This window comes from Gouania willdenowi, chromosome 1 (assembly GCF_900634775.1).
Source record: "Gouania willdenowi chromosome 1, fGouWil2.1, whole genome shotgun sequence".
In the NCBI taxonomy this organism is placed as follows: Eukaryota; Metazoa; Chordata; class Actinopteri; order Blenniiformes; family Gobiesocidae; genus Gouania; species Gouania willdenowi.
The window spans coordinates 26,373,475-26,400,650 of NC_041044.1; the positions used below are offsets into that span (position 1 = coordinate 26,373,475).

Sequence of the window (27,176 nt, forward strand, 5' to 3'; positions counted from 1 at the left end):
TAGTGTAGAGAACCTCATAGTTTGGTTGAGGGGAACCATCCAGGTTTCGCCCATTTAGTTACAGTCACAGTAATTCTCAAAAGAAAATAGTAACCAAGAACCAGAAATGTTTTTATTATGTTAAAGGACCATTTGCTTGGCACATTTGTGAGAAATTCTGAAAGTGTGTTTTGGCATGGGCTTCGTATACGAGGTTACTGGTAATTTATTTGATTAGGGTCGTAGGCTGGAGCTAAGCAAAGCACTATTAATATGGATTAACTATACAGTACAGTCAAACACCATGTGCCAAAATCCAGTTACCACATGGACAATCAGATATTGTGTGTGTGCGTGTGCGTGTGCGTGTGCGTGTGCGTGTGTGTGTGTGTGTGTGTGTGTTTAGCCAGGGCAGGGTACAGGGATGATGTGTGGGGTGATTGTGGTGAGGAAGTGAATTAGATTCAGAATTAGAATTAGTGACGAGACGTTAAGCGGGATGGGCTTACAGGGATAAGCGCTGGAAGGCGGGGGGGACGAGGGGTGTGTGATCTTCCATACAAACACTCTCACACACACAGACACAGTGGTTAGACTAATATTTGAATGCCCATTGGCTCCGTGTGTGAAGGGACTAAGATGAACTTAACAAGATCAAATGTAGGAGCGGTCAGTGGAAAGAATGAGATAAATGAGAATGGAAACCATCGTGCTCACTGCAAAGTTTTTCAGTGAGTTCTTGTCATGGTAGACTCACTTAAATTGATAATCTAAAAAACGATAAAATGACTCATGACCTCTACACGGTGTCTCCTGCTACCCTCCTCACTTTTTAGGGACAGAATATTATTTACAAACTGTGTTAGTGCGTATTTGTACAGATAGTTTTGCATATCACATCCGAATGCTTTTTTTTCCCTTCACACACACATTGACCCTGTGTGACAGCAATGCAGCTCCTGAGTGAGTGTCTTTGCAGCCAAACAGATGGTGGTCTGCTTTAGTGTACATCTACGCTCTGATTGGTTTATCTGCTGGTTTGTGTTGGTGCACTTATTTGTTTGTTCGCAGTTCAAGCTGTTTGTAGCTACTCTAATTATGAAGGGTTAGTACTATTACCATTTGTCGGATTCTGTTGTTGACATTGTGTGCTGTTTTTTGTACTTGTTCATTTACTAAAGTTACAAAAAAAATTAGATATTTGTTTCCAACATGAATCAATCACACTTTCTTTGTTACTAAGCTGCATGTAGCTCAAGTAATGTGCATTAAGAACTGTTTCGATGAATGAAGAATGTGATGTAATTTAGTCACATTTAGTCAGATTTTCAGTACTTTGATTTTGTAACGTGTTTATCTCTTTTTGAGTATGTTCAAACGCCAAAATAAAACTGAATATGGATTGCATACTTGTTACTTTGTCAGCTTTCCCCAAACATACTAGATAAGTATAGAAATGCAAAATATAGAGAAAAGGGTTTCTGAGATTAAAAAAATATATATATATATTTAGTTATACATTTTTTTTGGGGGGGGGACAGATTAAGTGTCGAATTTGAAGTTTATGTGAAAGATAGCATTTATTATGTTGTGGTCAAATTTTGTGGCGCATATTATGAAAGTCCTTACAGCAGTGGTTCCCAACCTTTTTCGGGTCGTGACTTTTGACACCAGGGACATTTTTTTCTTCTAGAAATAGTTTTTTATCATGTTAATTAAAGTGTGTTACAAATAGAGAGTAGCCAGAATTAGTGCACAATGTGAAAAGTGATGAGATATTTTTATACTGCATTTTATTTGAACTCTATTCATATCTGAGAAGTATAGAATACAGTTGTTTAATATTTGTTGTGTGTGATGTGTTAATTGGAATTTTATTTTTTATTAAAATATAGAATTTTATTCAGTAAATGTTTTGGTTTTTTTAAACCAATTCCAAGACATTTCAGGTAACCCCATTTTATTTCCAGGCGACCCCACCTGCGGTCACGACCCCAAGGTTGAAAAACCCTGCCTTACAGTGTGTGTATCAACCCATGGTACACAATGATAAATAACTAAGATATGAAGCTGCAGTATAACGCGACTGGCACATATCGCCAACAGATTCTTTTCTTTCAGTTAACCAGAGATCCCATGCAAAGACAGTGCGTCGCTATGTCACAGGGTCACCCATTGGTGAGATTGACTGCTGGGTTGATTTTAGGCTGGCTGTCGCGCCTGGCTCTAGCTCTCTCACATGACCTCATCCTCTCATCCCTCTCCATCTGCCTTGACGAGCCACACAATGGACAAAGAGTGTCTCCAGAGTGTGTGTCAGTCCCAGCGTTCTTTATCATTTCTAGTCCCATCGTTTTCTGACATCTATGTCTGCATAGATGTGCACTAACACACACAGGTACATTTCTACATGTAAGCTTCTCAATCATTAACAAAGTGAGAGCCCGTGTAATCTTTTCACCCGTCAAACTTTTCTTTCACTGGCCCATAAATCTATGACATAGTTTTGATTGGCCACCGTTTGTCCACACCCACAAACGCATGAACACAAACACACACATTAGCACGTTCAAGCACACTGTTTGCTTTGCTTGCCCTGTGTTGAGCTGTCTGGCTGGCATTGTGACTCACCACAGAGCCAGAGGGTCAAAGGTGAGCACCACTTGGCAGAGCGAGCGCCACGTCCTTCCGCTCCACTGTGGGTGTTGATGTTTTTGTGTTGTCATTGTGAAAGCGCTGCCTCTTTGATAACTCTGCTCTCCTGGAGTTTTTCTTTCAAGTTTATATACAATAAAACATATAGACTGTTTTCACACCGTGCACTGTTTTCATTCCCCTCATTTGCTTGCCAGAAGCTCCTTTCCTCCTCTCCTCCTGCTGGTTTCCCTGCTCCTCCTTTTCCTTTTCATTTTTGTCTTCCACAGTTTACTCTTCTTTTTTTTTCATTTCACCCTCCCTCTGTCCTCTTGGCACAGAGTAACTGAACTGCATCTCTTAGATTGTTCCAACTTCCCAGTAAGGCCCATATTTTATCAGTGTTCAGACATGGATACTCCACATTCACATTCAACACTAATAAATAACTTGTATTATTGCAACATTTAATATTTGTAGACATTTATATTTTGCTGAAATAACACTGTTCATTTAGTTTTTTACTCTTCTACTCAGCTATCCACATTGTTGACAGTATAATTGCAGTTTTCCAGTTTTTTCGAGGAGTTCAGTTTCATCCTGACTTTCAATAGTCTAATTGTCAGGAGTAAAAAAAAAAAAGTGTAGACTTCTTCTGTAATTGGTCTCCAGCTTTTCTGGTGCACGCTTTCACCCAGCTGACTTTTTGACGTATTGTTATGTTCCTAAAGTGGCACGTTTGCTGTGAATTTTCATTGAAGTGTGCCTCAGGAGAAAGAAAAAAATTGGCTGGAGGAAGAATGTTTGTTATCACTGTTATCTCAGTGGTGCTTTTGGAGGAATTGGCAACCTTGCTTAGTATCCCTTTGTGTGTCTGTGTGCGTGCGTGTGTGAGAAAGAGAAGGTGAGGGAGAAATAAGGATGTTTTCCCCTTCTTATCGAGGTGTCCTTGGCTGTGCAAGTGCACCAGCTTTATCAAAGTAATTCATTTTCTTTTATGTGTCTTGTAAAGAAATGTGAAGTGTTTGAGAAATGACAGTGAGGAGAAGATTGGGAAAAAAAGAAGCTCATACCAAAGTATGAGAGGTAAACAGGTTAGGATGTAGGAGGGGAGCAGGTGGTCTGAGTTGTTCAAAAATGGATTTCAGCTCTCATGACTTGGAAGCACACCAAATTAGATTTAAAAATAAAGTTTATTGTGAAAATGGAGATGGCTGTGAAAAAGAGTGTTAATGCAAGAAAACATGGGAAGACTTACCTTAAAACACCCCTCTGCTGGCTGGACAGGAAGTCAGCGTAACAGCCTCAGCACAAAGAACCACAGTGTGTAATAAGACCAGCAGGAACGTGGACTGCCAGGAGAAATCCAAATTTCAACACAGGCCTTCCCTGACTCCAGATTGTTGTTTTTTTTAACTCCGCTTAGTGTCAGGCCTTTCCTGCAAAGTTTCCAGCTTTAGGTTTTTTTCTTTTTCATTTTTCAGGGTTGAATATGCTTTGTGTTTTTCATCCAGCCCCTTTTAGTACCTCAATTTTTCTGCATTTCTTTGCAAATGTTCGTAAAACGTAACACAGCGGTGTGAGCAAAAAGCCTTCATTTGCCACTGGGTTTCCCCGTCTCTTAACACAGTCTGTTTTAAAAATGATGCTCAGCTCCCACCATTGCAGTGTAAAGCATTTTAATTTGAAACACTTTCTTTGAACACGGTGGTGCAAAGCCATTGGAGTGTCTCGCTATCTAAGGGCAATATGCAGAAGGGATAAGCTCCTACTCACATCTCCATAATATTCACAGCTCCACATTTCACTTTGATTTAATCCACGTCACATCTTTCCTCCTTTTCATCTCTTTGTCTGCCTTTCTCTCTGTTCCTGGCCTGCTTCTCACCACAGTCTAGAGAGCGAAGTCTGTGCTAACTGAGCTGCCTGGCCCAGGGCCCTGTTACTTTATTTGCATTTCACCATGGTTAACATGTGCCAAGAAAATGCCACCTGCTGGTGTTAGCCACTACTGCAGCTGCCCTAAATGTGTGTCTGTTTATAAGTGTCCTGAGAGAAGCAGGTAGAATAAGGATGTGTTTAACACCTTTCCATCAATTCTTTGTCTTCTGTCATTTTATTATTACTTGTACTACTGTATTTATTTGAATTGAACCAGTGCAAAACAGAGTCTTAAACATGCTGCGACCCTCACCTCAGTTGACTCCTTTAAGCTGAGTAGCGATGGAGGTTGACAGGGTAATAATGCGGGTGTCAACACCACTTACAGGACAGTTATATCAGTATCGGCTTGGCATGGGGGATGGGGAGAGGGGGGCGTTCACACTGTGTTAGGTTGGTTGTGAACAGTGCTGTGAGCACCCAGCCTGAGCCAAACACACTCCTGCACATGCACTATGCTAATGCTACTATTAATAAAGCAGGTAAGAATGATCATTGCCATAAACACACTGTAAATGCAACATTTTACAATACCAGCCCTGTATTAGTTTAATCATAGTCCTGTGATCTGTCTCATCACATTACTATTAGAGGGTAACATTTTATGTTCATTCTTTCTAAAACTTTTTTTTACATTCAAATCATTGTCTGATTTGTGTCCCTAAAATGTGTTAATTTGCGTGCGTGCGTGCGCTGTTTGGCTCAGTGACTTCTTGTGCCTGTCTAAGTCAGATTCACACTCCTTGAGCCCCAGCATTCTTCATGACTGTGAGCGACTGTGCATAAAGTTGTTCTTCTCTGCATGACTCCAAAGCACAGAATCCCATTTACACTCAAATATCCATATTAAGTAAGATTACAATTATGTGACTTTGCTCCAGCAATGATTACTGTAACCAATATGAGTTTAATTTTGTTTTCAGCTTCTAAAAGATATAGCAAGGACATTAGCCTTTATTGGTTTTCTCTTCATATTCTGGTTTCCCACAGTCTTAAACCTTGTATGAAAAGTTAACGAGATTAATAATGAGTAGTTAATGTTAGTGTGTGTGCGTGTCTGGAAAGGATGCCAGTCTATCATGGGACCAACATATACAGTAGAAACAATGTAAGCTAAAATAAGGACAAGTCAAACTCATGTTCCACAGGCCAGATCCAACCCACCAGGACATCCAATTGCACTTAAGCCCTAAAAGAAAGCTCAAATATAACCCCTCAACCAAATGTAGTTACACACACCTCCTGTACAGGATAAAGCAGGTACAAAAGATGAATTAATTAATGAATCAATAGATAAATCAATGGCATTCGCACAAACAAAAGCAACAGCACTTTTTCTGTGCTTGCAAAATGTCTTATAAATGCAATTCACAGTGAATTTTACAATATGAAACTACATTTGTTTTTCACAAAGAGCTTTCAGATGTAATGGATGAGAAGAAAAGAGGTGTTTGGATCTGATTGTAAGTGATAGAATATTGTTAACACTTGTCTTACTGTGTCACTTTTCGTTGTTCTTTTAGTAGCAATCAGTGCAGTTTATACACTTTTACATTTTAATCACGTTGGATGATCAAAAAGAACAAAGACGAGTCGAGTAGTGCAAAGTAGTTGCAAAATCCTAGTTTCACAAGCTCTCGTACTCTTGTTCTTGCATGTGTGAATACTATGTCAGTGACTCATTTATTTTATTACACCAAGTTAATAGAGAAGTGTAACATGATTCAACCAATAGTCTGTCATGAACTAGAACAGATGGCCTTATATGCAAATGAGTTACCTCGAAAAACAGATAGAACTCTGTGATGTTTTCACACTAGCATAGCAAGGCAACCCTGCTACTGGTGCTGGGCCAGTGTGAAAGGACTTACTGTGGCAAGGTTGGCTGGTAGGGAGCACTAGTGTTCAACCATGATTTCCTTATTTCACATCAACCCGCATTCATCTCTGCTTCATGTTCATGCATGCATCTCCTTTATCAGTGAACGCACAACAATGATGACATGACCGATTTTCTGCAAATCATAGGCAAGCAGCAAATTTTTATATAGTTTTAGTCATAGTCTTTTGACTAAAATGCAACTTAGTTTTAGTCAAAATGTGGTCATCAGGACTGTTTCAGTTATAGTCTAGTTTTAGTCATCTAAATGACATTAAGATTTAAGTTGACTGAATCTGTTTTTATATACATGTATTTTAAAATTATTAGTCATAATCTGTGTATTGTCACTTAAAAATGTATTTGATGAAAACTATGATTATTTTTTTAGCCAACAAAATGAACAATGTAGATGAGGTGTAATGACAATGATTAATGGCCTAAAGGTGCCCCTCACGTAGGGGTTGGCGATATGGACTAAAACTCATATCTCAATATTTTTTCTCAGAATGGCGCTAAATCTCCATAATTTTAATTCAAATTAAATGTTACCAGAAAGACAATTCTGGGTGAAATTTGCTGAAGCAAAATGCCACTCAGGCTCATTTATTAACAAACAGCTGCACAGTTTGACTTTTTTTCCTATAAGGGGCAGCACGTGTGAGTGAGTTCTGTAGCGTGGCTTGTTTAGGGGAATGTCTGGGTTAAGATGCATTCAGTGATCAATCTATCTGTGCTTTTCATGCTGTTCTGAGAAGTAGTGAAAGCAGTGACTCCTAAAATGAGTATTTTAATACAAAATAAGATATTAATTAAAAATATATACCGATATAAGCGATATTGTAATGTTCTATGTCGTCAAAGTAGAAAACTTGATATATCCCCCAGCCCCACCCTCACGCACAGGATGCTGAGTGAGATTTTAAGGATTTTTTTTCCATTTATCTCTCCATAGAACCCTAACATTTGCCACACTAAGAGGGGTTTTAACTAACTAAACTAACCCATATAACCAAACTTATACTAACCCACAGTGTAACTGGGGTGGGTTGTATGGATATATTAGAAAATCGTGGAACCAGTACTTATGATGGAGGAATATATAAATAAGTTCTTTAGAGTATGTTCGTCTGCCCTAATGATTGTGAGGGTGACTCTTCGAGTTCAAATAAGAAATAAGGTAAAATAATAAAAAGCAATAAAGTGAGGTTCGGGCATTTAGCCAGACACAATTCATCAAACCTCCACTCTTACTGTCATCCTGTCTTCTCATTACCTACATGTCCAGACCCCAGAACTGCCTCCAAATGTCTACGTTTCCACACTTTTTGAAAATTCCCAGTCTTGTAATCCCTCTTCTTCTTACTGTTCTGCTCCTCCCTCTGTTCTTCCCCTTTGCTCCTCTCTCCTCCTACCTCTTCTGCTCCTCCTCCTCTTCCCCTTCATCTCTCCCTCTCTCTGTATCTCTCCATCCCTCCCCCGTCTCTCAGCATCTCTCTCTCCTGGGTCTTCTTGCTGTGGTGTGGTGCTGTTGGCAGAGCGTGGGCACAGGCGGCACACAGACGGGAGCACAGATGGGCAGCAAGCTGCGCAGGGCGGCCAGGCACACCTGCTCTCTCCACACACACACACGCACAGTAACATGCACGTGCACACACATACAGTCTAAAAGCCCTTCTCTGCCACCTCACCACTGAGCCTTCCTGCCTGCTTTGCTTTCCTGCTGCAGAGGCTTGATGATGCCACAGACACACGTGTATACATACAAACATACTGTTATTTCCACATTCATATACTGCATTTGTCTTTATGTAGTGTGTATTTTTGGGGCAGCTGCAAGCATCAAAGCCGTACAGCTAGGTCATGGGTTCACATGCTTGGAAAGGATCCATAGCCCTCAATGATCCTGAACAAGATAATCAGGTATAGATGGATAACAGGAAACAGGATGGACTGAAAGCAACGCCAAAGCCAATTTCATGCATTAATGTCAAATCCCTTCTATGTTTGACATTTAACATTTTTAGCTGCCACAGAAAAGGCCATATTTTCACGTTTAGTTTACTACATACGGACATTGTCAACACGTAAAATGCACAGATGACGCGCACACACACATGCACACTCACAGAAGCAATAGCGCCACTGATGATTAGTTCTTTCCAATGCTAAAAAAGAAAAATACCCTCATATGAAACCAACTAAAATGATAATATACATATTTGATATTTAAATAAATAAAGAAGGCTTAAAAAATGAAATAATGTCCAATAAAAGAGCTGAGTGAACATCTGTGTGGGATAGCTGGAGGGATTAGGAGGGTTTGGAACATTTTAAGCGCATTAAGGATTAAAAAAAGGTCAGAATGTTTAGCAACATACCGATAAACCTCTTAAGCGAAACCCAATTGGGAGGCTGTACAGCGTTATCCTGTGTTTTGGGGAGGAGAAGCGAAGAGAGAGGGGAGGGGGGGATAGAAGGGGCACAGCTAGCAGAGTTGACATTTGTTCCAACAAGAAGAGGGGGATCTTAACACATACTTGTACTAACACACTTCCAGGCTGAAACATATGGACACATGCTGGTGTGCTGTGGAAACAGAGCGCCTCAGATACCCACCATCCTTTTCTTTCAATTGTGTTGAATGTCTTTCCTATACAGTTAGTGCTATAGTTTACATTTGTGTACTCAAATGTGAATTTTCAGTTGTGTTTACAACCTTTAAAGTTCTTTTTTTTAATTTTAACTTAATGGTTAACAGTTTGATTTTTGGCTCCTTCTTAGTTTTAGATCACCCGGTTGCTCATTTGGCCGTTACAAACCGCAGACAGGAGTTTATGTCTGACCTCTAAAATCTGTCAATCCACAGGGCACCTCAATGGGTCAGTGAGCCAGAAATAACAATGACTTATTTTGCGTGGTGTGGGGATGTTTACTTTCAGTCCGTCTCTTCTGAATTTATATGAGCGTGACAGGTGTTAACTGCGCTAAAGAAAAAATTGATGGTTATGAATGAAATGCAAGTTTGTCATTAATGACATAATCTATGTTGAGGAGAGGACATGACTCATTTAACAGCTGCTAAATGAAGCTACAAAAATGATGTGGCAGATGGAAACAGTTAAGCTACTGACTGATGGAGGAGAGGATTGTGGGAGCGAGGGTCCATCCACCATCAGAGGTAGAGCACTGAGAGTCAGAACCATGGTGAGTGAGGTTACACTGATTGTGGAGCTGTCATGCGTTTTTTTCTAGAGCCTGTTTAGAAATTCATCACTTAGCAGCAAGCAACCCTTTAGTCTTTTCTTGTTTGTCAACACTACAAAGATTACCATTTTGGATTTGTAATCTCCGTCTTTGTGGTCAGTTTTTGTATTTTAACCTTTTCAATTCTTAAAGGTGAATTTATGGCAACATTGTTGCTATAGCCACTGTAATTAGATGGATGTAAATGTATTAACACAACATCCATGGTGCAGGGTTGGTTTCCCCTACTGTACATGTTGTGAAGTTACTTTAACTTTTGTGCTTTTGTGTATTTTTTGGGGTTAACTGGGTTGAAATGTTTGAGGTTAGAGAGAGGTTTTCCAGCATGGAGGCAGAGGGGCATTCAGAAAATTCTGGGGGCTGTAGGGCAAAGATTTGGGCTTCTGAAGGGAGGGCTACAGGGGGCTGCGTTGACAAGATAAGACACTGGATGCAAGGTTAGGAGGCTGGGGATGACACTCAGTGGGGGGGACAGAGGGGTTTACGGCTGATGTTGTAGGCTGCAGCTTGCAGAGTGATGATAAAACACTAACTGTACCCCTGTTTTACCTCAGTCTCACCGCTTTGTGAACAAACATAGATGCAAAAGGCTAAAGTTTCTATGCTCACAGTGCTATGAAAGCTATGACCTTTTATTTTCACCTGTCTTATATACGCTTGACAGTTGATGGCGTTAAGCCTCTCAGACCTTGAGGTGATGTTGAGGACAGTTCTCAGTTTTCCTGCCCTTGTACATATCTGCCCAATAGCTCTTTTCTCCAATGAGTGTCAGCTTTCACGCCTCTATGAAGGGAGAACATATCAGGGTCATGGCAGACTAACAAAGAATGGTGTCTTACAGGCTGTTTCCAACACGTGACATTTCCATATTACAAACACAACTTGGTTTCTAGTGAAGTAACCTGTAAAAGATTCCCAAGCAGGAAATGTAGCAGTATTTTTAACCGGGATTTTTAATCACTGTCCTTGATGGAAAAATTTGCTAAAAGAAATCCATTGGGGTTAAAATATATGTGTATGAGCGCAATGTTGATTCTAGATTTGCTTTGGATATATATTAACCAATGCATGTGAGAAAAAGAGAATCAGGGAAACCCTATGACGACTGTGAAAAGGCCAGGGAAGTCAGGTTGTTTTCTCGACAGCTTTCATTGGCCGTCACACATGTTTACTCTAAATGTTTATTCCTGTGTTTGTCTACGTGCGAGTGTGTTTTTTATTAAGTCAATGTGTACGTCTGAGTGCGTCTGGATCCGCGTGCGGTGGGGGCACTGCCTTGTATGTTTGGAGTAAGTGGCGTCAGTTAGCTGGAATGTGGCACTACCGCCAAAGCTAAGATGGCTGCCAAGCTCTAAGATGGCTGCCAGAATTACGCCCAGCCAGTGAGAAAATAGAGAACAGCAAGAGATCCTGATGAGAACTGAGTGAAACAGAATCTTTCTTTCATTTCGGCGCTCTTTTGTTTCCGCTCATTCTTTCTCTTGTCTGTCTCATTCATTCTCTCCTTGGATAAATCTGTGCTTCATAGGCTGTGAGACAGGTCGGTTATTGTTTCTGCTCAGTAATCTGTGGCTTACTGTGGCTGCAAGGTAAAGTGCTGCTGGCAGAGGGATGTGTGTTCTCTTATCGCCTACAGCCTACAATTAAACACCTCGTTTAGTTAGCTCTTTAGCTAGCTATAGCTTTGCAAGGCCTGAATTCCCCCTAACTCCCTGATGTGGTGTATGAGAGAGAAACATCACTAATATTGACATAAGCCAGTTCAAGTAAGAGACTTAAAAATCGTTATGTGTGCATGTTTTCGTGCAAGGATCACAACAAGTATTAAAGTATGAAACAAAATTAGGAAACAAGACAGATTGAGAGAGAGGGAGAGAGACGTGTGTGAGTGAGCAAGGTGCTCTGTTTACACACACTAAATCCCTTCCAGCAAGAAAGTATTAAATAGGATTAGAATGAGGGATATGATTGCGTTGTTAGATACTAAATGCCATTGCAGCACAGTATCAATCACTGAACTTTAAGTCTGGAGGGAGTGCAGGAGACGAGAAGGATCATTTTGAGACACACGCCTGTTGCACAAAAAAAAAAAAAAAAAGTGTGAATCAACACACAAAGACACATGCATTCACAAGATGTATAACATACCCCCACACATACTGCAAGCCCTTCTTATTCCCACTCACACTTTCACTATCAGTCTTGGCAGCATGGACACTAATGCCCATATTTCGTTGAGACTTTGAACACTTCACAGTATGTTTTTCATTAGTTTCCTCTGTCAGCAGACCAGATTCTGATCATTTGTCTTTCTTTTCTCTTTTTCTTCTGTCATGCAGAATCTGGACAATCAGACAGTTCCAGCCAACAGGGGGACACAGACATCAAACCACCACCCAATGGTAGGAGCAACAGACACACACTTACGCACACATGCATGCACAGTCAAATCAGGAAAATAGAATTGATTCTGTCATGCTTGCCAGTCCTTAACATATTCCAATTATAGATCCAATTATCAAACACTCACACAGATGTTGGTTCACAAACAGAGCTGCAGATGGTCACATTCTGAAAGGCACATGATTTTTTAGGTTTCTCTTTTTTGTATTTATACAGTGTTATGTTTTCTGTTATAGGTTTTGCATAAAAAAGCACCATGACACTTTTTTTAATTTCATTTTATTGCAGGGCACCTGAGTTTCCAAGACTGCTTTGTCACATCTGGAGTCTGGAATGTGGCAGAGCTGGTCAGAGTGTCACAAAGTGAGTAATGAAAAAAACACACCTCAATGTTTTCAGTTCCACTGACTGATTTTGTTATCTGATTGTAGCTACAGCAAAGTGCCATCTGTTGTATAGATGAAATATGCATCTTTTCCCCCATTTCTGATATTTATTAAAAATATCATCTAATTTTATGTGTGTATAAAAGCAGATTTCCTTTATCTTTTCCCTCTCTTTTGTGCTTTCAGCTCCAGTAGCCACAGCATCAGGTCCTAACTTCTCTTTGGCTGACCTGGACAGTAGTCCGAGCTACTACAACATTAACCAAGTGGCTCTGGGGCGGCGTTCCCTCACTTCCCCTCCGTCTACCAGGTAAACAGTCCAAACATGAAAGGTGCACAGTGTTGTAGGAGCAGGAAAGTTTCATTGTGACTCTAAATTGCTGAAATAAAACTACGGTAAACTAATGTGAAATCACTTTTTTGTTATTGTGGTCTTGCTAGTCATGGTATTCGTGGCTTTTGATCATTTGCGTCTCTGTTTGAACCACTCTTGTCTTTAGAAATGTTGGAAGATTTTTCTGCTTCTTCCCTTTTTCATGTTCTTCTAAACATTCTTTGTCTCTTTTTCCACCTTTTTCATCTGCTGTCACCTTAGGTCTGAGGTGGAGTTGTACGCAAACCTTCCAAGGAGGTAGTTATGACTCAAAAGGACACGAGTTAGTGAAAGACATGTATACACAAAGACAGGGCCTTAACTTGAGATGTACCGTACTTTCTTTTTATTTCTGCCTTTTCTTCTCTTTTGTGTGCTTTGTCTGTTCTGGTCTAAATCTTAGTGACATTGACACTGTTTAATCTGAATGTAAAGCCCGATGTTATTACAATTTATCTGGTTGCTGTTTGTGATTTTTTCTCTCCCACTAATGTGTCTTCTCTGTCTGTGTTTTTATCTCCCATCTTTAACTCACTTCCTAAATGCTCTCAGCTCCACTAAGAGGAAGTCCTTAGATGACAGTGAGCTGGAGAGCCCCACTGATGATGTTTTCTACCCTGGACGTTCACCTGCTGCCAGCTCTTCCCAGTCCAGTGCTTGGCCCAATGACATGGATACAGGTATTACGCTGCACACCTTTCACCTGCTACACAGGCATGTTGAATCTTTTGCATCCTCCTGCTTTACCTTACCACCAAAAAACTAACTCAGCTTTTCATGACATGCTTAAACTTCAAATAATGTACTAACTTAATGTCGTAGATTTATTTTAGAAATGATTCCTATTAAAAACAATGCAAGCAATTATTCTGAATTTTTACTTAAGTAAAATATACCTACTCAATTTTTATTTTTAAATGAGCGCATGATGAGGATAAATAAGTTCCAGTGAAGCAGTGTGAAGTCAAAGCTTTAAAGTCATCTGGATGTATACGCGACATTGTAACATATTTTAAAAAAAAAAAACTTTGCAATCTGAATTATAAAAGTGTCCAAGTTGATGAGATGATCAAAATACCATCCTGAATATAATAAAAGTACATTTTTGAAAAATTTAATGGTAAAAGGAAAACAAAAAAGAAACAGGTTAAAATATGGCAGTGGTAGTTTTAGAGTACATGATCTTTTTTGTCTAGTTTATGAAGTACCAGTCATTACGTAAATATCAAAATATAAGTAAAAAGTAAATAGAATTAATTAATCTAAAGTAATTCAAATCTCTGTGTGACTGTGTAACAAACACAAAATAGATTAAGTTAAATTTTTAGATTCAGTCTTGTAGATATATAAACTAATGATACAAACACAAGACACAGCTTGAGCTGCCTGCTCGAGTTCTGAGCAAGAAAACATTACTTTAACTGTTGTTCCTCTCATTTGCTGGTTCGCAATTTACTTCATCACTTCTCCCACTCTAAATTAAAAGATTGAGCTTAAGACTACATAAACGTCCCACTGTGACTACTTGCATTGCCCCATCCCCATGATTAAGTGTCTTTGAAGGCAGGATTTATTTAAAATTGAAAGCAGCAGACACTGTGGCAGTTTAAAATCCATGATTCAAAATATAAAATAAAAAAAAAACGTTCAGCTGTCTGGTCTAATTTGTCACCATATTGTTTCTGTTTAATAGCAGCCACTGCTTCTAAAATCCAGCTTCGGGCTTTGTTCTTTAACTTGGTCACTCAGTAATCTTACCATTAGTGGGTTACGTTACTTCAGATTTCATGTCCTCATCTCACCTGATGGCCACAGCCTTGCATTTGCACTTGATGTTGTTTCAAACAATAGCTCCCTAATGCTGACTTCTAACTCTCTCTTTCCTTCCTTCCTTTCTCTTTTCTCTTGTTAACTTTTTCTGAATCTCGCTTTCTTTCCCTATTTCATTGTTAACATTACCCTTCTTCACTTTCAGTGCAGCACCATTTGGCGAGTGTGCAGGAGAGGAAGATAAAACATGAAAACGATGGCGTGCAGTTTCCTTACCATGGTTAGAACAACATTGATTCATTGATTACACTGTCATACACTTGATTACACCTTATATTTATATCAATGCCCCTATTGCTATCAGCATATGTGCCATATATGTTGCTGTGTGCATGTGTGCGTTGTATACATTTTTAAAGAAATGCATTTAAAAAAAGAAGCAGTGTGGCAACAACGATGTGTTTTTCTTTATTAATTGTTGTTTAGTGAAGAAAAGAATGATGTCATGACTTTTTTTTGTAATTTGGCATCTATCTATGACCTTGCTATAAAGATGCACAGCCTTCCTGGTAACACAGCAACAGTCTGTTCTGTTGTCACCTGGTTCACAATGACAACACCACCAGGTGTACGCACTTGTAGCTCTTTCTCACATTCAGACCCTGCACATGTACGCACATCCACACACACCATCACACATGGTTAGTCAGATGCTGATAACTCGCTGCTCAAGCAGGTATTCACACATTAAAACACATGCTCGTCATATTGCCCACCCCTGCAGGTGTTCAAGTGTCTGTTATGACTCGCTGTCCCTTATGTGCCTTAAATCCCCTCCCCAGTAAGACCCTTCTGTGGATCAGAGGTGTAGACTTTCTCTCTACAGCGTTATTTCCCTGCATCCCCATCACTGTCAAATTGAATAGGTGTTCAGTAGGAAGACCCCTCTGGGAGGTGTAGGAAATGCAGAATTAGGAGGATGGAAAAGAGCAAGTTGCAAGTGATGCAAGAGGGAAAAAGAAACCTCGTACTTAAAAGGTGACAGTTAATGTGTGCCAGGGGCAGGAGGGCAGGGCGTGAGATTAACAAGCCAAGAAATTTGGTAAGGTTTCACCCCAGTTTACTCTCACTTGAGTTGCAGTGGCTGCTCTCCTCCTGCTCCACTTAGCTGTAAATGTAATTAAGAGGCTGCTCATCAGAGCCACAGAAGAGGCTCCTGCATGCCTTAGCGCACCAAAGCTTCACTTCCCATCTTTGTTCTGTCTCTCTTTAGCTCACACTAGCCCTCTACCTTTGTGTGAGCTTTTTACCACCCCACCCCATCATCCAAATTACAACAGCCTCATACAACTCCTAATGAGTTTGGCAAATGGGGGTGCTGAATAGCATGCAAATCTAGACCCCTTACCCAATTAATTTAAAAACTGCAAGCAAAACAATTGGAAAGCCAAAAGCTTTTTGCAATTATCAACCTTTTTTTTCTGTGTTGCTTTGAAATTGATATTAAACCATGGCTTGCACAAAACATTTTTCACAGCTTATATTAGCCAAGAGGTTGATAGATATGGGAGACAAATGACACAGGGCGCAGAGATGGTGTGATTTTGGCACACCAATGATCTGATTTTCCCAAAGAAATCCACCTGCCACCCGTAAATCTCATCTGAATTCTGGTTCAGGTGGGGTTTGCAAGCAAACTACCAGTACCACACACAACACAACACTCACACACCAAGCCAAGCCAACAGATGGAAAAAAACCCAATCTCATCTCTCCTCCCAATGTAAACCAAAGCAAACTCCAGTTACGTCCACACATGTAAGCAATAGCATGTACATAAATCCCAAAGTTATTCAAAGGTAGCCCCATGATGTGTTTCAGTACACATTTCACACAACTCAGTCACACACAAGCACACACACGCACGCACAGCTGAATCATGGTCCCAGATGGTGTTTTTGTGGGTTGCAGCTTTTGGATCTATGTGGATGCACAAGACATCTGCTCCACAGGGGAAAATAAAAGTGAGGGAGGTCACTGGAGGGAATCGAAATAATCATGATTTAATATTTGTTCCAAATTATTGTAAAATTCCCCCGACACACTAGATTTTTGGTGATGAAAGCGTTCTTCAGTGCTTTGAAATGAAGTTCACAAGCCCTTAAAGGAACATGACTGGAGGTACAGAATACAGATATAAATATATGTGGTTTGAATCCCTGAGGGGAAGTTTCTCCTTGGACTGTTTAAAACACAATCTCCGGTTTTTGTTCAATTGTTTCAGAATAAGCGAGTGTGAGAGTGTGTGTGTCTGTCAGTGTGTGTGGTGTGTTCTTCAGAGGCGCATCTGGTGGCAGGCCTGTTAGTGCAAAAAGACAGAAGGGTCATCATGGGAACGCTTGATTTGTTGCCAGTGAAATATGAAGGCTTGCCAGAAGAGGAAGTTGTGGCACAAACACATGCACACGCACACACACACAGGGACGTAAAAATTCACACATAAACCAGATCCGACATCAGACAATTACACACACGCAAAAGTAATTTGATATAGTCACAGAAGTAAAACTTCCCATATGCTAACAATAGTTCAAGTGCCTTTAATTCACTTATGATTGTATTGTGCTGAAGAGGAGTGCATTGCTGACTTTGTTAAAAACGTTTCAGGTTGTTGTGGATTTCTCATTTCAAAATGTTCACCTCCAGAGCCTTCAGTCTGTGCTCCCATTCCACCTTTTGCCACCGATGTGACAGTGTCATACCGATCACTGCTAACTGCTGGTGTCAGAAGTGGGATCGAGGTTGCTTTCAAGCTTGGAATTTGTCTGACAGTACAATACGCCCCCATACTCCTGCTACAGTTGGGGGGAGGTGGGGGATATATGTCTGCTAAAGACATAAATGGTTCACACATATTCACTCCCACCTGCTTGAGACTTAACTCTTTCACACAGGGAGGGAAGGTTTTACACGCCCCCACACTCCCATAGACTTTCACACTTCTCCAGCTGGAGAACTGAAGAGGAATCATATTTAATGCCTTGTTTGATGCGGAAGGGCCACAGAAATAAACCAAAAAAAAAAAAAAAACAGTATTAAAAAAGTTTCAAAAGAGAAGCGTATCACACCACAGACTCGTTTGGAAGATTAGAGTCAAACTCATGGGAGAAGAAATTTTGTCTATTGTCTAATTGTGGCACTGTTTCAAGTGTATTTAGACGTGTGTAAGCATGTGCACACGAGAGATAATTGCCATATTTAACATATTATGACATTTCGATTTCATGCATGTTGTCACAGCAATGCAATAAAGATAAAAATGACACTGCTACATTTTCACAGGTTCTGCTTTGCTCTCTTGCTCCTTTGCTCCTTCACATATTTTCATGTCTCCCACGTTCTTCTCGCCTCTCTTTTCCTCTCCCTCCCTCCCTCCGTCTCTGTCCGTGTGCTTGTCTTTCGCACTCAGCAGCTGCCGTGTCCATACTGTACAGTGTGTGCTATTTCTGAATGAAGCTGTCCTCTCGTGCAGCCAACTTGTGAGCTTCGCTGAAGCCAGACCACAACTAGCTGACTGGGGCTGTATGGCAACCATTCTCATACGCAGAGAAACCCGAGAGTTGGCACCTGAAAGAGAAAAAGAAACAGAGAGAGATGAAACACAAAAACAAACAGAGGCACAGTCAAGAATATTAAAGCTACAAATGTTTCTTGGCACTAATAGTAAGCCCAGATTCAGCTCAAGTTCAGCTTTGTCCTTATTTTTATCCTTTGAAGATCTGCTTTTAGGTTAAGAAGTGCAGCTCAGCCCTTATTATGTGAGCCCGGGAGTTGGGGAGCCTACAATGTTCCTCATAACAACAGAGGAGTAGCAAAATACAATGATTAGCTGTTATAATTTCTTGGGTCTCTTTGTGGTTGCATTATTTTACAGTTTTCTTTGCTGTGAAGAAAAGTCCTGGTCAGTGGCCAAGACTAAAAAATAATTAGAAACAGCTCACCGTCCTAAACTAACTTGAAATTAATAATCTAATCAGATTTTTACCAAAAAACAAATATAATTGAATTTCTTATGGTAGCCAATATAATTTAGCAACGCTTTGCTAATTCAAACTACCTCTCTTTTTCCTCCCTCTTCTCCCCCACTTTTTGTTGATTCCATTTTGTTTTCGCCAGGACTGTCCTCGCCTGGTTCACTAAAGAAGCCGGGGAAGTTTGATTTCAACGCCCTGACTTCCCAGACGAGGTCGCCCCGCATGGCGTTCACACATCACCCGCTGCCTGTGCTAGCAGGAGTCAGACCAGGTGAGAGCCCTGCCATCGACTCCACCCCCTAATAATCTGAAAAGGAGAGAGAAAAAAGGGAGTATCAAACCCAATCTTATTCTGCCACTTTCTGAAAGCTGCAAATCCTCTGGAAACTGATCCCAAAAAGACAACCGTGTACATGGAAATAAAACTCCTAAACTTGCTTGCTGAGAGAGCAAAACAAACTTTCTCAATCCTACCGCTGCCATGAGCAGCAATTTGCAGGCAAAGTTTCTCCTGCTCAGTATTAAACTATCACCAAGGCTTGGCTAAAAAAAAAGAAAATCCTCTCTCTCTTTCAGTCTCTTTCCATTCATCCCTTGTTATCACCATCTCTGTATGTGTATTTTTAACATCATCATCGCATGTATCAATGCTGCATGTCTAACTGACTCATATGCCTCACACATAACTGTGGTGTTACGACTTCAGCCAGTGCTTAAATTTAACATATAGAGCATTTTGACACTTATTCTGGGTAAAAAAATAGGTGTTACCACGAGGCGCCTGACTACGGTAGCCCTAAAGTGCCAAAAATCCATCAAGCAGTGCAGCTTCATAGTTTACCAAAGTTGTACTAAAACATTTTGACATATTATTTTCATACATAAGGCGCACCTGATTATAAAGCGCATGTCGAGGCAATGTCGATTTTTGAGAAAATTAAAGGTTTTTAAGTGCGCCTTATAGTCCGAAAAATACGGTACTCTAAATAAATGAACAAAGGCCTGTCTCATTTTGCCTTAATGACACAATTTTTAGCCACTCTATACGGAATAAAACAGATTTATGATGGGAGAAAAAGATATTATGAAGAATTTCCATAGTTTTAAATCTATAATTTTCTCTGAATAACTTCCAGTGTTTCCAAGGTCTTTTTTTTTCAATGGAGGCACTAAAGGCAACTTGTCCTCACAAGAGCTTGCTGGTCCTATTAAAAACCAACATGGTTTCTCCATCTCCAGTCAGAGAATTCCCAAAGTCTCTAAGATCACAAGCTTGCCAACAAGTCCCTGTAGGCATGTCTCACTTTTCAAAGGAATAAATGTTCCCTCCTCTTTCTGTCTTCCCCTTTCATTCCGTTTGTGTCTAAGAGGAATGGATTGGTCCACAGCCAAACCAGACCTGCCATGTAAAGGTCATGTGGACTCATTGCCCTCATGGTGAAACGTACTTGCAGCAGTCCCAAATGTAACTTTAGAAAATATAGCCCTTGCATCAACTGGCATCATCAGACCATATTGTTTATCTGCTCAAAGCGGTAGCCAAATCACTTGAGACTCTAAAAATTACACAATCTTTTAAATTTTCTGCTGTTTAGTACACAGTTTGAGAGACAAACTTCCCTTCATTTGTTTCACCCCCAACTCTCAATACCAAGTCTCTGAAAATTGAGTGTAAGTATTGTGCTTGCATAGGTTTTGATGTAGGAAAAGCTGATAGAGCCCATAGATTGTGTCTTGATGCATTTTAGTACATAACGTGATACATATGTAAATTCCCACTGTTGTGGAAGATTCTCTGAGCTAGAATGGCTGCCATCCAAATGGAATGTCCCTCTGAGGTCTTCGTTCTATAAAGAGAATACAGATGATGAGTGGAAGAGGCGAGAGATGAAAATGGAGATGAGGGCAGACGGAGACGGGGGAGAAGCAACCAATCGGCCGCCATGGATGAGCTGAATTAGTGAGCTTTTGCTGTGCAGCCCTAGTGAGTGCGACTGTGTTGCGAGACTCAATGGTTTAAATCCCAATTTTGGCTTTAGACAGAGATGGGGAGCTGAGTGAATTTCGTCTGATTACGCTATTCTTGAGAGATCACTATAGAGACAACAATTACACAAACACACACATTGAAACACAGCACACACAAACATGCACATACTTTTTTTTAAAAAGTGCATTGAAAATACAGCATTACCAAATTTCTCAAACTGATGTACACATGAAAAAGAAGACACAAAATGTACAATACTCTCAAATGTTTGAAAAAGATAAGACTTACCAACTGTCCCAAAAACAGTGGGTACGGAAAGTATTCAGACCTCTTTAAATTTTATACCCTTTGTTTCATTGCAGCCATTTGCTAAAATCAAAAAAGTTCATTTTATTTCTCATTAATGTACACTCAGCACCCCATCTTGACAGAAAAAAACAGAAATGTAGACATTTTTTGCAAATTTATTAAAAAAGAAAAACTGAAATAAGTATTCAGACCCTTTGCTCTTTATTGAGTAGAAGTACCCTTTTGAGCTAGTACAGCCATGAGTCTTCTTGGGAATGATACAAGTTTTTCACACCTGGATTTGGGGATCCTCTGCCATTCTTCCTTGCAGATCATCCCCAGTTCTGTCACGTTGGATGGTGAACATTGGTGGACAGCCATTTTCAGGTCTCTCCAGAGATGCTCAATTGGGTTTAGGTCAGGGCTCTGGCTGGGCCAGTCAAGAATGGTCACAGAGTTGTTCCGATGCCACTCCTTTGTCATTTTAGCTTGTGCTTAGGGTCATAGTCTTGTTGGAAGGTGAACCTTCGACCCAGTTTGAGGTCCTGAGCACATTGCTGTACCTGGCCGCATTCATCTTTCCTTCGATTGCAACCAGTCATCCTGTCCCTGCAGCTGAAAAACACCCCCATAGCATGATGCGGCCACCACCATGTTTCACTGTTGGGATTGTATTGGGCAGGTGATGAGCAGTGCCAGTGTTTCTCCACACGTACCACTTAGAATTAACGCCAAAAAGTTCAATGTTGGTCTCATCAGACCAGCGAGCCATATTTCTCATAGTCTGGGAGTCCTTCATGTGTTTCACATTCCATATGTCTTGCACTGAGGAGAGGCTCCCGTCGGGCCACTCTGCCATAAAGCTCCGACTGGTGGAGGGCTGCAGTGATAGTTGACTTTGTGGAACTTTCTCCCATCTTCCTACTACATCCTCTGGAGCTCAGCCACAGTGATCTTTTGGTTCTTCTTTACCTCTCTCACCAAGGCTCTTCTCCCACAATTGCTCAGTTTGGCTGGACAGCCAGATCTAGGAAGAGTTCTGGTCATCCCAAACTTCTTCCATTTAAGGATTATGGAGGCCACTGTGCTCTTAGGAACCTTGAGTGCTGCAGAAATTATTTTTGCAACCTTGGCCAGATCTGTGCCTTGCCACAATTCTGTCTCTGAGCTTCTTGGGCGGTTCCTTTGACCTCGTGTTTCTCATTTGCTCTGACATGCGCTGTGAGCTGTAAGGTCTTATATAGACAGGTGTGTGCCTTTCCTAATCAAGTCCAATCAGTTTAAGTAAACACAGCTGGATTCCAATGAAGGAGCACAACCATCTCAAGGAGGATCAGAAGAAATGGACAGCATGTGAGTTAAATATGAATGTCACGGCAAAGGGTCTGAATACTTATGACCATGTGATATTTCAGTTTTTCTTTTTAAGAAATTTGCAACAATTTCTACATTTATGTTGTTTTCTGTCAAGATGCAGTGCTGAGTGTACATTAATGAGAAATAAAATTAACCTTTTTGATTTTAGCCAATGACTGCAATGAAACAAAGAGTTAAAAATGTAAAGGGGTCTGAATACTTTCCGTACCCACTGTATACAATAAATGGGAGGTGTCAGACATATTCCCAGATGCTTGTCCACCAGAATCCCCTCACCTAGCAGCTTGTCTCTTTAGGTCTGTGTGCTAAATAGCCAAAGCCATAGCATCAGCACAGACAAGACAGGCAGACAGTTGGCTTGCTGGCTGAATGATGTCTGTAGGAGGTGTTTGGTGGTCAGTGAAGAACAGGGATGAGATTCTCTCTTAGGCTTATAACTAGTAGGAAAAAACACAGTGTCAATATCTCATTTATTACAGATAGTTAACATGAAAATGTGGGTAAATAAACAGTGGATGCTTTTCAAAAGGTTGTAACAAACAGGTATGTACGTATGTGACTTTAAGAGTGTGAGTTTTTGGGGAGTGATGCCACTGTAAGAAGTACATCCGCAAAATAAAAAGGAGCAGATGTTGCCTTATGATTATACAGCACGTGCTTTAGACAGCCTTCCACAAGAGAATGCCACATCTATATTTTGTTTTAGGACATTATTACGCCTGTACCTCATCTATCTCTGTGATAGTTCCAGCAATATTCATTTTGTTTTCTTTTTGAACAGTATGCTAGTTGAGGTTTTGTTTTTTCAGACATGGTTTTTCAGGAATTTTTGATCTCCGACATGTTTCGACTGTCAAGTGCCAGTCTTCGTCAGAGGAGTTTTGCTATTCGCCTTTGATGGTTTATTTGCCGACAGTCGAAACATGCTGGGAAATAATAATTTCCTGAAAAACCTTGTCTGAATAAACAAAACCTCATCTTAACATACTATTCAAAAGAAGACTTAATTAATAATACATGGAAGTCAAGTGAAACTTCAAAGGGACCATCAAAGGCAATCAGCAGAACTCCTCTGACAACGACTGGCAGTTGACAGTCAAAAGATGTTGTTCTGAAAAACATTGAATAAACAAAACCTCAACTTACCATATACAGTAGCTGTCTATGTGTTTAGTTCAAATGTGCATGTCTTTAATTTGTAATAGGTTAAATTCTGTGAAAACCTATTATCATATTGTCTGTGTAGAACTGTCCAGTCTAGGCAGCTGGAAATCTAACAACATAATCTGATATGATTATTTTTTTGTTTTTTCTTCCTCCTCTGCTCTTTTACTCTCAGGGAGTCCCCGTGCCTCAGCCTCAGCTCTGCACTTCCCTTCCTCCTCAATCATCCAGCAGTCCAGCCCGTACTTCACCCACCCCACCATACGCTACCATCACCACCAGGACCCTCTTAAGGAGTTTGTGCAGTTTGTGTGCACCGACGGCACAGGGCAGCCCAGTGCACAGGTAAATGTTGGTAAACTGATAGCCTATGATGTTTAATAACAGTAGGTATCTAAATGGTTGTACATGAGCAACAATGTCAAATAAATCACCAGACAAAATATAATAGCAGAGGGTTTACAGCGAGACCTGTTGAAGCAGAAATACGCTACAGGGGCAAATTTTGAATGAGGGAGCCAAACAACAGCTGACTCATCTCAGGTCACTGGTAATTAATGCATCATATTCTTTCATTATAAAGATGGAAGTCTTGTTTGTCCAATAAGTACATGTTGTGGAAGGTTGGAAATATGAGAAAGAAAAGCTAGGTGAGATGCCATAGGTTTGGTATGACTGGGGGTATTTGGCGGTGGAATTTGCGTTTGGGAAGCACAGCAGGGAAGAACATTGGTTAAACACATAAAGATTGGTATTGATATGGGGAAAGTTAAGGCATCTGTGGAAAATATATTGAAGAACTGGTTGGACAGTTTCTTTTTGACCTGCTGTCATGTTACTGATGATTTTTTTACTAGAAAGAGATGGAGGCACCCTCACAACCTGCTTTTGGAACTTGCAACCTATATTTTTGTGTCAAAAAGTTGCTTAGGTGATCACACTGAATACTAAAAGGATGAGCAAAAAAATGAATGCCAAAATGTGTTTGACTTCAGGACACAGTTGACCTTTTTTAAAACGCTGCAGGCCTGGATCAGTGAAATGTTAGTGAAAGGAGATTACCCAACTAAGCACGCTCCAATAACACGCCCACACTCACAGTTACAGTTACAACTATCAAAATGGTCATTTTAGAACTGTAAAAGTGCATTTTCTATATTATTACTATAAACCTTTATTCTAACCTCTGATTCCACTTTATCTTTAATTACATCTACAAGTCTTTTTTCACATCCTTAAACTCTTTTGTTGCCATTAATTTGCACAAAAATTATAAACGCAATTTTTTGATGTGCACATTCATAAGAAAGAGACACATAGACATAATTTTCACACTGACCGTTTACACGAAACTTTAATAACTTCCTCTAACAGCCATATTGTTGCCTAACGAATGGCTCAGCCTTTCCTTTCCCCTTGTGTGTGACGATGTTGATCACTTTTCACTTCTTGTTTCCCCTATTCACTATGAGCCAGACTCTGACATCTTTCTGGCTTTAATTTAGAACTGATTTTTTTAGTTCCTGTGTGTGTGTGTGTGTGTGTGTGTGTGTGTGTGTGCGTGCGTGTGTGCATGTACTATATTTGAGTCTCTTTCATTGAACAAGCTGAGCCTGTGTGACTCAGCTTTGTTTTTAGATGTATGTTTGTGCAATCTGGTGTGTGTGTGTGCGCGTGCGTGCGCATGTATATTCCCGGGGAGTGCCCCGCTCACCCTGTCTGTATGGTCCATCTGCAGCCAAATGGAGGTGGCCAGAGCAAAATGCCGGGCTCCTTCCTGCTGCCCCCTCCACCCCCAGTGGCACGCCCTGTGCCTCTCCCTATGCCCGACTCTAAACCCATCAGCACGCCCAATGACGGCGGACTCAGCTCACCCGCATCTCCGTGTAAGTCACCCCCAACTCCCACTCCCCTCTACGAAAACCCATTAATGCCCCAATATCCTTGCAGATTTGCTACAGATAGATAAACAAATAGCACCCCTTAGAAATAATTAGCTCTAACCTACTAGCAAATATATCAAATGTAGATAAGTTATATCCCAAATTTACTAGAGCAGAACAGATTTACTCCTTATAGATGTTTCCGGGTTTTGTTTTGTTTTTTGTTCTTTTTAGGAATTTTCTCCTCCTTTGCTGCAACATTAAAGCTGTCCAATATAATCCTGGTGTTAACCTTATTATTACGCACTGGTCTCAGGCTACCGCAAGATCTGGCTGTTTGCATCCAATATGTACACCAACTGTACGATTACAATCTGGTCAAATACTCAGCAGCCTCAGGAGCTTCTCTCCTGTTTGATCCACTTTATAAACTGTGTACACTTCTGTGCTTTACTGCACCAGCAAAAGACAGAAGCCACGCCTTTGCCAAACCACAGGTCCTCTCTCTTGCCTTCTGCTCTATTTCTGTCCCATCCGGCCTTTTCCTCTTTATTAATCACACTGCAGACCTCCTCATCCACCTTCTTCAGCTTTCTCTTTATTTCCCTTCTTTTTTTCTCTCTGGTGTTGGTTTTCTTCCTATTGCCACAAGAGGCACATTAGTTTATCCTTCTCATTTGATTTGTGTCATAGTGGTGGATGAGGGGATTTGTGAGCAGGGCCCTGTGCATGCTGCTCTTGTAGCTGCAAGCTTTTGATCAGTGTATAGTTGCATGTCTGTCTGTGAGTGCAGCAATACAATCTGCACTCTTCTTTCATATCTTTTTTTTTTTTTTTTATTCAACATTATTTTATGCATTTGTTTCTTTGTTTCTTTTTCCTTTATTTCTCTCTTGTTTTCTTTAAAGGGAACCAAATTAGGGCAGTTGGCGTGGACTCCAAAACATCATGCCCCAATTTACCCGCCCCAATCCCCTCGCCACTTTCATACAGATCACACAACAATTAAAAATTGAGAGCAACAAAAACATGAAAATCACAGTATAACAAGAACAACCCATATCTCTGAACATAAACGTATTCGAACCTGTCTAATTAGTGCCGTACCGCGGGAGCGGGAGAGGGGAGTGTCTGCCGAGAGAGGGGTGTGGCGTTGGCTGGTTCCACCCAGAGTCGGGCTACAGGAGAGGCACGCCATCAGGCATCAGAGGACGGAGCAACTGGGGCATCTCAACCTCTTTTTGTTTTTTAACTTCCCCCCCTCATTCTGTCCTATCTACATTTCTTACCCCTTCAACTTTCTCAGAATAACGTATCAACCTTATTTATTTATATGAACATCATATATAAATAAATATAGTTTTTTTTTCTTCTTTTTTTCATCTCAGTAACTGTTACATCACTGTATTTAATTTCTTTCTTCTCTAATTTTGTCTCTAGTTCTCAGCATACCTCAGTCATAGTCATGAAACTAACTCACACATACACACACACTCACACGTCCGTGTACGAGTCTCACAATCACTCTTTCATCAGTTTCCAGCCCCTACACATCCCAAATCCTCTCAGCTCACAGAAGTCATGCACTGCAACGTTTCTTCTTATCAATCATGTTGGAGTCCAGTGACCATAACTGCCCTGAATTTGACCCTGTGATATCATCCATAGGAGCCCCACCCTACTGGCTACGTGTTCATGGAGGTTGGATGAAACTGCTCATGAGCAGCCTATTGACCTTTTATGAAGCCCATAGTATTTTATCTTAAGTTTCACAAACAGGTTTCTTTTTTTGGCCTGGGGCTGCTGAG

General features: G+C 40.5%; 1 protein-coding gene across 12 annotated transcripts in view; it reads left to right on the plus strand.

The window, feature by feature from the left end:
* Positions 1 to 27,176, plus strand: part of nfixa (nuclear factor I/Xa) — a 110,957-nt gene that overhangs the window by 75,468 nt on the left and 8,313 nt on the right. For 4 of the 12 annotated variants that reach the window (XM_028453117.1, XM_028453135.1, XM_028453151.1 and 1 more), the window contains 9 exons: positions 12,040 to 12,102; positions 12,392 to 12,466; positions 12,676 to 12,799; positions 13,085 to 13,120; positions 13,415 to 13,542; positions 14,838 to 14,912; positions 18,809 to 18,937; positions 23,661 to 23,830; positions 25,224 to 25,371. In XM_028453117.1, coding sequence (XP_028308918.1) covers positions 12,040 to 12,102; positions 12,392 to 12,466; positions 12,676 to 12,799; positions 13,085 to 13,120; positions 13,415 to 13,542; positions 14,838 to 14,912; positions 18,809 to 18,937; positions 23,661 to 23,830; positions 25,224 to 25,371 — 948 coding nt within the window. The remainder of the gene's footprint in view (positions 1 to 12,039; positions 12,103 to 12,391; positions 12,467 to 12,675; positions 12,800 to 13,084; positions 13,121 to 13,414; positions 13,543 to 14,837; positions 14,913 to 18,808; positions 18,938 to 23,660; positions 23,831 to 25,223; positions 25,372 to 27,176) is intronic. The other 8 variants (XM_028453176.1, XM_028453186.1, XM_028453168.1 and 5 more) reach the window with 7 other exon arrangements.